General features: G+C 41.3%; 1 protein-coding gene across 3 annotated transcripts in view; it reads right to left on the reverse strand.

The window, feature by feature from the left end:
• OPN5 (opsin 5) overlaps positions 1-12239 on the reverse strand; it is a 34478-nt gene extending 22239 nt beyond the window's left edge. The window contains exons 1-2 of one of the 3 annotated variants that reach the window (XM_054064236.1): positions 11954-12239; positions 2283-2435 (exon numbers count right to left, since the gene is read on the reverse strand). In XM_054064236.1, the coding sequence (XP_053920211.1) occupies positions 2283-2421 (139 nt within the window). In that variant the 5' untranslated portion in view covers positions 2422-2435; positions 11954-12239. Of the gene's footprint in view, positions 1-2229; positions 2436-6308; positions 6785-11953 lie in introns of those variants that run through there. The other 2 variants (XM_054064237.1, XM_054064238.1) reach the window with 2 other exon arrangements.
• Positions 12240-13742: the final 1503 nt, after the last annotated feature.

Genomic DNA, 13742 nt, shown 5'->3' on the forward strand with positions numbered 1-13742 from the left:
TGAGCTCTGAGGTGTAATCCAGCTTTACTGATAGAAAGCATAACTGTTTTCTTCCTCATGCAAACCCTTATAAAAGGAGGGGACTGTACTTCTGTTGGCCTCTGGCAAATCAACACCTCTTACTGTATTGAATGCAGCGCCTAAAATACTGCTGTGCTGGGGTAGGAAACACAAAACCAGTTGCTATTGCTGAAATGATTGAGGCTACAACTGACTGGCAGCTGAGCAATGACTGCTTAAAATCATCGTAATGATTGCTAGAAGGAATTAAAAGTAGCTGTGCAGGACAACTGTGGTATCTCATATGATCGATGCAAGTCCAAGGAAGCTGCAAATATAGCATTTATAGGTGCATGTGAAATATTAGGCTCGAATGAAAGCTGTTTAACTAAAGTGTGTAATGACCATACAGTAACCAAGTAAAACGCAATGCAAAATGAACGGATGAAACAAATCAGTTAAACCCACAGCAAAATGTAGGATATGTTGTGTAGAGATACACCTGCACACAGCAGAGCTACGGTTTGAACCTTCCTTGAACCTTGGGCACTTTGTACGAGTCCACCGCAGGCTGTGTCCAATCCACAACACCAGGAAGGGGGGACTCTTAGTGATAAGAACAATATCAAAATTATCATCAGCCCTTTATAAACTATAATTTTAGTCTCCTCACATTACTCGTGTGAATCTGTTCCTTCATGGTTAGCTTTTTGGTTTGTCACTGGAAATTCATTATTTCTGTTTCTTGCCTTAATTTGATTACATCTATATTTTTCAAGATGTTTCACACCTGACAGGGGTATTTCTTTGGAAATAGATAAATCTACACTAAATGCAGCCAATATAACAAGGCAACACAATTGGAAGGATTCATTTCAACTCCTCAGACATATTTCCCAGGATTAAAACTAAATTTGCTTAGCCAAGCAAAAAGAGAACCAAAGGGGGTTATTTTGGACAGTTCAATGAAGACAACTGTCTGCATAGCAGCAGAAAAAAAAGTTATATGTGAAAAGCTAGGATAAATACAATTGAAAAAGGAATTCAGAGCGGCTGAGATGGCAGACGAAGATTTCTCTCTGTGCTGTTCTCATGCACGTACAGTTTTGTATTAGACATAAGCAGAAGATAAATAAGAAATAAGTGTTATTCAAGCTTTTGAGAGACCTTCACTGCAGAAAAGATTAGATTACTTGGAATGGTTGAGGGAAAGGCAGTGAGAAAGAGCAGGAATTAGAGATGTATAATAGCGAATGAGAAACATGAAGGTAGGACTGAAAAACCTTTACAATTTGTGCAGAAGGGATAGAACAAGAGAATTAATCAAAACTAAAAGAAATATCAAGGAATACTCTATACATCTTGTACTCATCCTAGTGTCCAGCTATTTGAGAGCTCAGTTTGGTGTAACACCGTCACATGACTTTAGCCCGGCTTTACTGAGAAAAGAGCAGTGAGAAACTGCATGAACTAGAGCCGTAAAACATAGGGAAACCTAAACCATGGGAAGAATCATAAACATTGAGGCAACATTTAGAAGCTTAGTGTACTTGAGAGCAAAGGTATTGACACAAAATATACCACCCTGCCCCCATCCCCGGAGAAAAGATGGTAAATCATCAAGAAGGAGGACCTTTTTAGTCCTAGAAGTAATAGAGACCGGTATTTCCCAAGTGAATGGCAACTTCTTGGCATATGAATAATTAATGTAGAAACCAGTCTCAGCTGTCATCTGTGTGCACTAACCAATAAATAATTGTATTTATTCTGCTTGAAAAGTCACTTTGCACATGGTAAAAGACTCCAAAACAAAAGGGAGAGGTGTTAGGCAGAGAACACTATTCAATAGAATATGTAACAGAGGACAGCTGACGCCAGGAGCTGAGCCAGATTCGAATGAACATGTCTGAGGATGTTCTCTTTGCTGCTCAGGCACATAAGAAAGGCTTTGAAAACTGGACATAAAATTCTTATGGCATAAGGGCAAAAGTCAGTCCTGGTTGGGAACAATGAAACTGCAAGCCAGTAACCTATCAGGAGAAAAAAAATGAGTATTTCTTCACTTTTTGCAGGAAGATCTACTGCCTAGAGCGACACTGTCTATTGACACTGCTGACACCATATTTCTAACACACTCTCTCCTCTCCCTGCTGGATTTTTCCATCTAGTATGAAGAAATATGTAGTTACCCATGTAATAAACAGCAGCTTCTGCCTTCCTTATGAGTACCTGCAAGAATGCAGTGACAGTCATGTTTCAAAGATGAATTATAAAATCATTACCAATCACTGTCAGATAAAACCCAGCCACGATGTCAGCTTCTCTGGAAAGCTTTGAGGCAAAGGGATCTTCCTTCTGGAGGTAATGAGGGAGGTCTTCTTCCTGGGAGGAAGTGTTGTGGTCTGATGCCATCCCATTCATGTCCAGCTCAGGGTCTGAAAAACAATAGTGAAGAGTTTAGAAGAGGTCACCAGAAAATGTAAAGATATTTTTGTTCCTAAACAAGATTTATCCTCCTGTCTTCATTTCTGCTCTGCTGGCTCCCAGGGCATTTCAGGATCCAATTCAAAATTGGATAAAGCATCCTGCCACCGTTTATTTCATTACTTGCCTTATCCAATAGTATCATCCTTCATATGGCACTCATCAGAGTAATCCGTCTGAGCAGAATCCAGGTACCAGTGTGCTGCAGCGTTCGAACCAGGGCCTCTGAAGTGCCATTCCTGAATATCTAAAGGGAGGTGTCCCTGCCCATGGCATTGGGGCTGGAACTGGATGACCTTTAAGGTCCCTTCCAACCCAATCTATTCTGATTCTATCTGAAGGATCTTCATGTTTCCACTTAGATGTGGGTGTGATCCGAGACTGAGAATACAGAATAAAACAAGGGCAATTGTTCATGCCTGAATTGCTTCATTGCTCAATGTGTTTAATGCACACTGAACCTGTTGTCTTTACCCATTCACACTGTTCCCTTAATCCCAATAAACTGGGAATTATCAGTTAGACAGTCTCAGGAATTTCTTCCTATCCTGAGGGGCGCTACGTCTACAGTGTAGCTCCGTGAATTTTACAGTTAAGTGAAAAGTTACATCTATATATTCCCCTTGGAGTTATTTAGGTGGTGGGTTCTAATGTAAATAATTTTACTTGATAGTGGTTATAAACTGTAATTGGCTATTACAGTTCTGAAGATACAACAGGAGTATTAAATAATACATTCATCTAGGCAAGCTTGTTGAGTTTTTCCCCATTTGTTTTTGTGTGGAAACAGGCGACTGAGGTCAAATGGCAGGAGCCTTCTTTGGTCAAAGTGGACTGCTACAACATGGCAGATTTTGTTGCTTCACTCAATAGAAGCTGTTCACCTGCCTGCAAATGTTAGTGTTATGACAGGCTAGTCTTATCTGGTTGCTGAAAAAAAGAAGAAAAACTCTTATCTTGGCTTTAAGCAAAGAGAACACTTAATTTCTTGAAAATTTCCAACAAAAATAAAAAGATTAATGTCTAACTTCCAAAAAGACACACAAATTTTCCTCAATGTTTGAAATGCTGTCTGGCAAATGAACAAAAAGATAAGTTTCAGATATAGGAAGATAAAAACCAGCTTTGCTTGATGAACACAAAAAGAGTTACAATGAGGTATAATACAGGATTTTAATACCAGATTATGGCTTTAGAAGATTTTCATCATCCTGATTAGGTAGGAGGTAATCGTGCTTCTCAAATGAAGCTGTATTCAAGCATTAAGTCTCACTTCAAGAGTGTAAAAAACATAAGGGAGATGTAATTGACGAGACAGAATAATTATTCCTGTCATAATTCCAAGTTCAAGAAAAGCCATAACTTTTAAACTATTAGGTAAAGCCTAGCAAATATTGGGGATGTGCATTTTCCCAGATCAATTACTCCAGGAGCCAAGATTTGAACTGCTGTGTCTTTTCCTTTGGGTTTGTTTATACATTTATTTTTTTAGGACACCACAGCACTAAATGACTGATAAAAGTCATGAGGTTCTGATCTACAGTCCCTAAAAGTTAATGAGTCAGAAGCTATGAAATGTTATTTTAATATAAACCTCACCGATCCAGATTTCATTGCTGTTCCTGTGAAGTTGTAAAACCTGTTGGAAGCTACAAAGAGGAACGTTGTATGAACCCAGATTCAAATTAAGGCTTTTTCCATGCAGCTTAGGTAAATATTGGAAGATATTGGCAAAATCTGAAGTCCTTAAATTAAATTAGGAAGAAAACCATTGGTATATGTTAGCCTGCCAAAAATGGATGTATTTAGTTCATGCAGAATAGCCAAACTGGTGTGAACTGGGGAAAGCATTTCTGTAAGTTTGCAGGGAAATGAAGGAAATATTAATACCAGCCATCTTATAGAATCATGAAATTGTTTAGGTTGGAAAATATCTCTAAGATCAAGTCCAATCATCAACACAACCCCACGGTGCCTATTAAACCATGCCCTGAAGTGCCACATCTACACGTGTTTTGAACCCCTCTAGGGGTGGAGACTCCACCACTGCCCTGGGCAGCCCCTGCCAGAGCTCCACCACTCTGTCAGTAAAGAGTGTGTTGGGGATCAGATGAGAAAGGAGCGGTGTGTCATGTGTGCCATAAGAATCGCAGAACCTCTGCGACAGTTGGACATTGCAAAGAGAGTCCTCTGCGAATGCCACTGCAGGAGCAACGCTTTGATGCGCTTGAGAAGAGAGTACGAGGAATGAAATATTACATTCAAAGTCATGGACCACATGTAAGTGCTGTAATTATTTGTAGAAACACATGAATTTACCAAGAGAAAAATGGTAGAGTGAAACAGACGATGTCTGTGGATCCAGTGCTACCGCATAGAAAGAATTAGTAGAGTTACTTTGAAATGAATTAACACAGCTAAAGTGATACTATTGATCTTATTAATTAAGAAAATAACTTTCTGCCCTCTCATGATATTTTACAACAGTAGAACTATAAATAATTTTATCTGAGTCAGAAAAAGACAAAAGTTTAAAAGATACATTAGTGTCAAAGGGTATTGTTCTCTTTTAAAGAGGAAAAAGGAGAATTATCTTTTTCTTTAATATGGCCAATGACATCTATTTCTCAAAGTCTCCATAAGCAAAGTTAGTCAGCTCTCAGTGCCTGCTGGACCCCAGTTCATACTGCCAAGTGTCATTTTTATTCTAAATTTCCCCCTTATACTTCGCAGAGCCCGTCTCACCAGCGTGGGCTGTGGAAGGCAAAGGTCCCCAGTGGCCATTGCCTTGTCCTCCTACACCCATCCCGGCTTCTACTCTGATAGCACAAACCATGAGTGCAACACACCTGGCAACAAACGCTGCTCCACCCTTTCACTGCCTACTTAGCAGCACTCGTTTTTCTCCAGTGTGATGATGACTGTCAACATTTATTTCTGTAACAAGCACACTTAGCCAAGTATTTCCCAGCAGCCCAACTAACTGCTGTATTTAGGAACATAAACAACAGCCACCAGAAGACTTATCCCAAAACATCCACAAAGCATCCTCCTTTCTTTTTTTTTTTCCTGACCTCCTAATATAGTAAAAGAGATTTCCTTAAGAAAGAAGTTCTTGATTTAATCTCAGTTGAGGGCTAAAGTCTGAAGACTCAAAATATAGACTGGGAATCTTTCTTTTGTCTTTAGTAGACTTGTTTCGCCACCAGTCTGTTGGTCATTGTAGAATAGATTCTCTCACCCCTGTTGAAAAGCAATCATCACTTTGAATTCAATGCACTAAATGTTTAAACTAAAAGTTTAAAAAAAAAAACAAAAAAACCTAAATGTTTAAACTAAAAATTTCTGCATTTCAGATGAACACTGTGCTTCATCAGATCTGATGGCTGCTCTTTTGCTAAGCAGGACAAAAATCAGAAAAAAACCCAACATTTTTCCAAGTATCAGTGCTCAAAAAACCAGGAGGGTGTTTGTGCAAATATGTGACAATAACAAAAAATTGAACAGTAAGGGGCAAACCTTTTTTTTTTTTAATTAAGTCCTTGACTGATAGAATCATTAGGTTGGAAAAGACCCTAAAGTTCAACTCCAACCATACCTGTCCACTACTAAATCATGTCCCCAAGCACCTCATTTACCAGACTTTTAAACTCCTTCAGGGATGAGGACTCCACCACCTCCCTGGGCAGCCCCTGCCAGGGCCTGAGAACCCTTTCCATGAAGAAATTTTTCCCAATGTCCAATCTAAACTTCCCCTAGCACGGCTTGAGGCCATTTCCTATTGTCCCATCACCTGTCACTTGGGAGAAGAGACCAACACCCACCTCTCTGCAAGCTCCTTTTGTGTAGTTGTAGACAGTGAGGAGGTCTCCCCTCAGCCTCCTCTTCTCCAGGATAAACAACGCCAGTTCCCTCAGCTGCTCCTCACATGACTTGTTCTCCACCCCTTCACCAGTTTCGTTGCTCTTCTGTGGATGTGCTCCAGGACCTCAATGTCTTTCTCACAATGAGGGGCCCAAAAGTGAGCACAGTATTCGAGGTGTGGCCTCACCAGTGTGGAGTACAGAGGGGGATCAATAGGCATAGATTAAACCCCAAACTCTCAAACGATGTTTTGCAACATAAGTGCTTTGTCTGTTGGGGTAGGCACACCTCAAGAAGTATTGGAAAATAAAAGAGTTATCAAGGGCTGGTTTCTTCTTTCTCCCTTGGAAGACTAAAAAATTCCATTTTGCAGTAGGTCTCCAATGACCAAAATGTGGGAACAGAGAGCACTACACCGTAGTCATTTACAGACCGTTTTTCCATCTCACACCCTGCTGAAAGGTTCTCAGTGCCTGTGAAAAGAGATTTTAAACCATAACAAAAGACACCAATCTGCTGCTTCCTATTAGAAATGAAACCATGCTTATTCCTGTGCTGCAGACATTCATATTTAATTAATACAAACAATTCCACTTTTAAATAATATATTCTTTAAAATGGAACTGCTCCACTATAGCCAACCTCAGGAGATCCACTGTCCTGACTCAGACACTATAAAATGATTATACCGAGCCTCAAAACTTCTGAGATTGAAAAAAAAAAGGCAATTTGAGGATTTTTGTTAGGTCTAATCAATGCAGCCCTACATCAGTTACGCTCCTTGCTCTGTCCTTATCACCCACTGAGGTGTTTCACCGTGTGCTTTGTGGCTTGGTCAGGCTCTTCTTGCCCTGAGGAGGAAGACAAGGACCTCTTATGAGAAAGGTGCAGACCACAGATAGCACCAACCTTCCTGTTGCTTTTCTCCTATAGGAAGGGCACTGAAGGAGTGAGCAGAAAAATCTCAGTTATTCCTGCAGAGCACTGACCACATGATGTTCTTCCTAAGGTTTAGACAAATCCAAGGAATTTTCACCTTCAGGACATTTTACAGGGGGCAAATGACAGCGACTACAATGGACCCAACCGTTGCCTGACATTTATCAGGCACTGACTTGGTTTCAGGGCTTTGTAGTCCCCTCTGTAAAAGGCACAGTGCAGACAGAGTGTGAGACTTTCTATGCCCCAGGCAAGGCCACATCTGCCTTGACATCATCATCCACAGAACACGGGATCTTCATAGTAACTGCTGCTTCAGCAGCTGTAAACCGCCAATGGGATGCATCCAGGCTTTGGTTTTGTCCACTTACATTTCATCACACACCATGACTTTGCCACTGTCCATCTTCTCCATCCTGGTTTAGCTGCTTTCCCATCTTCTAAAGGAGACTCACGGGCCCCCTGCCCTCCTGAGAGGAGCAGACAGGTCTGGAGGACCAAGCGCAGAGCCATCCCCGGGGGTCCTGCAGAGTCTCATCTCTACTTCCACACAATGGGCCATTTTCAGCAAATTGCTAAAGCTCTTCCCGCAGAAAGAAAACAGAGTGAGCTTGTGTCTGCGGCAGAGGTGGGCCAACGGGCTAATGTGTGCTGGTGCAATGCCTCTCAGGTCAGTGATATGAGCAAGAACAATGTGTTCTGCTGGTTTGGAGAAATATTATAAACCACAAGCTGTCCTAAGTAAAGGCACACAAAGCTTTTTAGAAGTAAGAACGGACTTAGCAGCTGCTGTAATGAGAGACTGATTTTGCTGGTGACATCATTCTCAGAGACCTGAAGCTGTTTTCTTCCCCAGGATAGCATCTTTGCAAGACAACTGATTTATTTAATATAAGGAGATCAAAACTGAAATGTCAGATCCATCTCACCAGCCTGTTAAGTTTTCAATCAGAAGCATTATGTTTTCACAACACTGTGACTATACAGTTAGTCCTCAATATCCAAAGGCCACATAACAGCATCCACAAGCCTGAAGTCACCTGAATTTTACTATTTATATGTGGGTTAGTTTTCCTTTAGCTCAACAAATCAACAAATAGCCCTCTGAGTGGTATAATACCTGCTAATATCCCTGACAGCAGCCAGATACGTGTTTGTGTCCCGGAACAGTATCCAAAAGTGTTGGGGTGTGCAAATTGTGGACAATCTTCTTCTTCTGTAAACAACAGAGTATTTGAACAAGATTGGTGGAGCAGCAGCCTTCACATCGTTTACCTCCAGTTAGGAAAGACAAATCTCTTAACGATTCACTTTGGCTGCTAATAAATCCCACCGTGTGTGTTTTCCAAAAGGTCAGAACCACGATAATTCTGGAGGACCGGGTGATATTTCAAATAAAACCAACTGATTGGTGACTGGGGCTTTACACCCTCTGGAAGGCAGACACCGAGAAACGAAATTGTGGGAAACAGTCATTATACCTCCTACAACCAAAAAACAGACTGAGGAGGACATCAAGCAAACACATAATCCTTGCCTGACTTGAAGGCAGGACAAATTCTGGCTATATTGTCACAAGCTGTTGTCCAGCCTATTGTCAACATGGAAATTTCACAGGTAATTTTTATTCCTGATGTTAATTAAAATTCTCACAGGGAGACACCACTCGCTTCTTAAGCGACTCCCATCGTTAGAACAGAGAGACTCACTTCCCCAGAAAAATCCTTAATATCCAGTCAGGCAGATCCTTTTAAGGAGGAGTCATATTAAGGATTAATTTCACTATTTTGGTAGTTTAATTAGTGTAGGTTCAATAATCTGCTGTTTCAATCTTGATAATAGAGTTGTTAATGCAAAAGGGATTATAAGCAACATTGAGCTCAAGGAAGAACAATTCAAGTGCCTCGAACAGGTGACATATATATGGAGAAGTGTACATTTATGGTAAGCAGTGTCACTGGTTTGGTAAGAATTGGGCATCAACAGAGCTCTTTGGGGACTCAAAATAATTTGAAACTCACCATAATAGTATACTACAAAAAATTGCAAGAGTTCTAGGAGCAGGAAAGTTAGAGGAAAGAAATAAGAGAAATTCAGCATAATCTGAATTCAAAAACAAGCATTATTTTGTCTGGAGAATAGAAGGTGTTTAAGAAGCACTGACTGAAACTCAATTTGGGCACAAATATTAAAATTAATAGACATATAAGCGTCTGAGAAGCAACAATAAAGATTTCCTACTGCTTGGGTTTTCGTTCATAAAATCAACCCAACTGCAAAGTGTGGTACACGCTGACACCGTTATCACACTCTACGCAGCACCGTGTGCCGGATGCAGTGCCCAGAGCAGAGGGCATTTCTAGTGCCCTTGCCACAGGGCGTGGGAAGGCAACACCCCAAACGCCCTCACGGCTTTCCCAAGAAGAATATATTATTGCAGGGGCCCTGTTTAGATTTTAAAAAAGTTAATCTCCAGATTCAAGCCTTTACTGCAAAGTTGCTTATCTTTGAGAGACAGCATATTAGGAGATCTTTGTCCTCACTGTATCCCCAGGGAGTTCTCTGGCACATCAGAATTTCCTCACATCCATGTTCGAGTTCGCCTTGTTTATGAATTTCAGAGCACACACTCTTGCTCTTGTCTGGGGCAGATAGGACTGTATTTCCTTGCAATAGTTTTCCTGGGAGTCCTGGTGGCAAAGAGACCTTCAGCCGTGTGAACCTGCCGCAGCCAAATAATGCTGACTTAATGCATACCACCTACCCAGCTCTACCCATCTTTCAGAGGGAACTTGAGGGTCTCTATAGACCTGAACCAAAACGAAGCAAAAGAAAACAGAGCAGACACTTCACAGGATCTGAAGAGGCTGCAAAGCTGTTATTGACTATTTCTATGGCACAGACGACAGAGCAGTGCTAAAGCAGGTTTGACACTCCTGCTTTCCTGAGGTTGACTTGTGCAAAAAAGCATGTGCCGCTCAAATATAGGAGATACATAACAGCAGAGACCATTTGGAGGAAAAGGGAAAGCAGTCACAGTGATGGCATGGGTCAGAGAGGGCAAAAACGAGGCTGAGTAACCCAGCGAGTACAATTCTAACCAAGAAAGCAGTACCCTGATAGCAGTACCACAGGACAAACAACAACGAGAAGCTATGGAAACAGGACCAGCTAAAGAAGAACAGAAAGGCAATGCCAATCCCTAAGATCCAGCACCGGTAATTTTGATTTAGGGTTCTGGAACACTTGTAGGTGGAGGTTTCTTATTGCAGAAGAAATCCTATTCCTCTGCTTTGACAGAGCGATCCGTTTATCCATTAAACAAGAGCCCTGGAGACATGCAAAAACCTGATCCCGTCTCAAGGAGAAACAAATGCCTTCTGGTCGACCAGCTTATGAAATCTCATCTGCTCCTTTCTCATGTAAAACAATAAGACCTGGAGTAAATACATGCATAACTATTTTCCAGCTCATAAATCCAATTAGAATGGCTTAGTGATTTACGGGCAGTCACATAGCGAGTGAGAGGCTGGGAATGTAACTTGGAAAAGCTGACTCCCTTCCCCTCGCTCTCTCGCCTGGATCTCTCTCCTTCTGTTACAGGCTGCGACTGATATTAGAATGGTCCTTTTGGTCCCTCTTTACTACTGAAGCAGCAGTTGAGTGCTGCAGACCCCAGTGCAGTCAGGCACACAGGGGGTGCCCGCACCTCACTCAGCAAAGAAACACTCTTCAACTACATGTGAACACTAGAATTTCCTGATGCCTGGCTCTCAGGTGAGTACTTCAGTGCTAATTTGCAATTAAAACCAGTTTGGAGTTCTGCTAAATACAAAGAGCTGTTTTTTTGCTTTGCTGTGAAGTGCCATCACAGCCCTGTGCTGACTTACAGCTTTACACCTCCAGGCAATTGTCCTTTCTGCAAACAAGCAAAGCTCTGAGGAAGGGAATCAAACACAGTTTCTGCAAATACTTTCCCTCCTGTTGTAAGAGTATTTTGGGACATTTGTTTTAATTTCTTACTTTGAAAGCAACCAGTAAGCAGTATAAAAATAATACCAATCAGATAATCAGTAGCAACTCAAATCAATATTTCAGGTTCTTGATATTGCTCAAAGACACAAATGATCACTGCTTTCAAATTCATTCTGTAACAAAGATAATGCCAGATCTGTACAGAACTTAAAAAGACTATAGGAAACACCAGTCCAAAAAGGACAATATTGATGAAAATTCCATTATGCTGCCCAGGATTGTCACATCATGAGATTACCCCTGGTTACATCACACATACCCAGAGACCTGATGCCACCAGAAGGAGTGGAGGAGAGAAAGACAACAAGAACACTGTGGAACCACTAAGTATCAAAACTTTCAGAACATTTTTTCTGACTTGGATCCCTCGGCTACATCCTAAAATCTTTATTCTTATGATGAAACTTTATTCTTATGAGGAAAGTAGGAAGGCAATCAGGAGGATTCTATGTGAAACTTAAGTGTTAGTGAAGGTAATATGAAGATGGACCTAAATTAAGAATGCAGTGAAAATACATAATGTGAGCACATTGATGTGCACATATCCATGCAATTATGCAGCTGCACTTTTTGCATATAGACACCGATACTTCCAGCATCTTAGAAGAACAGGAGGAGAAACAGGACATACCTTATTTGTGAACTCCGTATACAGCATCCCCTCTAGAGCTCCACAGCTGATTTTATTTCAATATCAAGACTGGAACGATCTGTAAAAGCCTAAATCCACAGTGCTCTTGGTATTTGAAGTTTTAGAATTCAAGAGGACGGGGGAAAAAATCACACAGCTCCTCCTTTCTCTGCTTCCCAACTCAGGCTCCCAGGTCCTGGATGCTGTCCTGTTCCTCCCTCTCTCCCTCCTTCCCAGCAGTGCTGCTGTTGATCATCCCATGAAAATCACTGTGTGGAGCATCCTGCCCCTGTGTCCGTGCCTATCAGCTTTCCAAAGAAGCAGAGACACCTCAGCGAGAGACCCTGGGAGTGTACCACTGGTGGAGGAAGGGGTGTAAGCCGGACCCAGCCAAATTCTGCTAAACCACATGTCACATGCTGCTGGATCCCTCCTGCCAGCACAGCTGTAATCCTGCTCAGCGCCCGAGCCACAAAACAGAGAAAGATTTCGAACTCGGAAGTTTACATGCTTTCTCTCATTAGGCAATTCTTACTTTCTGGCAGGAGAGGAAAAAAATCTGCTGTCTTAAATGGTGCTTTCACAGAGTTGCAAACAGCATCTTTTAGCATTATTTTTCATTTGTGTTTACCAGCATCACCAGTCACTTATAAAACTCATCTGGATAATAAGAAGATGTAAATCATCATCACTATCCTCAACTCAGTACATTTTTACATTAACTGAAGACCTGACTTTCAATCCCCACTGCAGTAAAATAAAATTTAAAGCCTGCAAAAGAAGTTTAAAATACGGAATGCAGGAATCAATCCCAAATTGATTGAAATTGAAGTTTGAATCTCAATTGAAATTAAGATTGAAATCTCACCAAGGCAGATTTTGGAGTCTGCACAGCTCTGCCCCACAGAATCAGTTTGCTTTCATCAGCTGCCTGGTCAAGAAGCACTTTGCTGGGTAACAGCAAAATGAATCCAATCCTGGATATGAAAAGAATTTTGGGGGTAACATTTTTAGTTTCTCTGTTTGCAGAGAGTAGCGCTGTCACCTCTCTGCCCGGGGCTGAGATATGAGGGGTGTAGAAGTCACTGAAAGCTTTTAATAAGTAACAACTTCATGTCACATTTTGATTCCAAAGATCAATACAGACGCTGGTACTTTCTTGTAGTCCATTTTTTAAAAGCCACCATCACTAATTTTGTCAGCATCTATCAGTGCTTGCCGAGAGGTGTAAGGGTTGTATGCTCCAAGCAAATGAGAAAAAAGGGTTGTATATTAAGATGGTAAAAGAAGATAAGAGAAAGTAAATGATTTGCAGAACTGTGGAGATTCATAGAATCATAGAACGGTTTGATTTGGAAGGGACCTCAAAGCCCATCCAGTCCCACCCCTGCCATGGGCAGGGACACCTCCCACTGGCCCAGGCTGCTCCAAGCCCCATCCAACCTGGCCTGGAACCCCTCCAGGGATGGGGCAGCCACAGCTTCCCTGGGCAACCTGGGCCAGGACTTCACCTGCCTAACATTCTTCCTAATGTCTAATCTACATCTCCCCTCTTTCAGCTTAAATCTGTTACCCCTCATCCTATCCCTGCACTTCCTGATAAAGTGCCCCTCTCCAGATTTTCTGTAAGACCCCTGGACCATTGCTCAAGATGCCACAGTATAAATTATTACTACATCATCATCATCATCATTATTATTATTATTATTATGGAAAGCTGGGGCTGTTATTGTTATTATTAGTTTTATTATTATTATTAATATAACAATAATAACATCAAATATTGTTA

The sequence above is a fragment of the Cuculus canorus genome, chromosome 3 (assembly GCF_017976375.1).
Source record: "Cuculus canorus isolate bCucCan1 chromosome 3, bCucCan1.pri, whole genome shotgun sequence".
NCBI classification, from domain to species: Eukaryota; Metazoa; Chordata; class Aves; order Cuculiformes; family Cuculidae; genus Cuculus; species Cuculus canorus.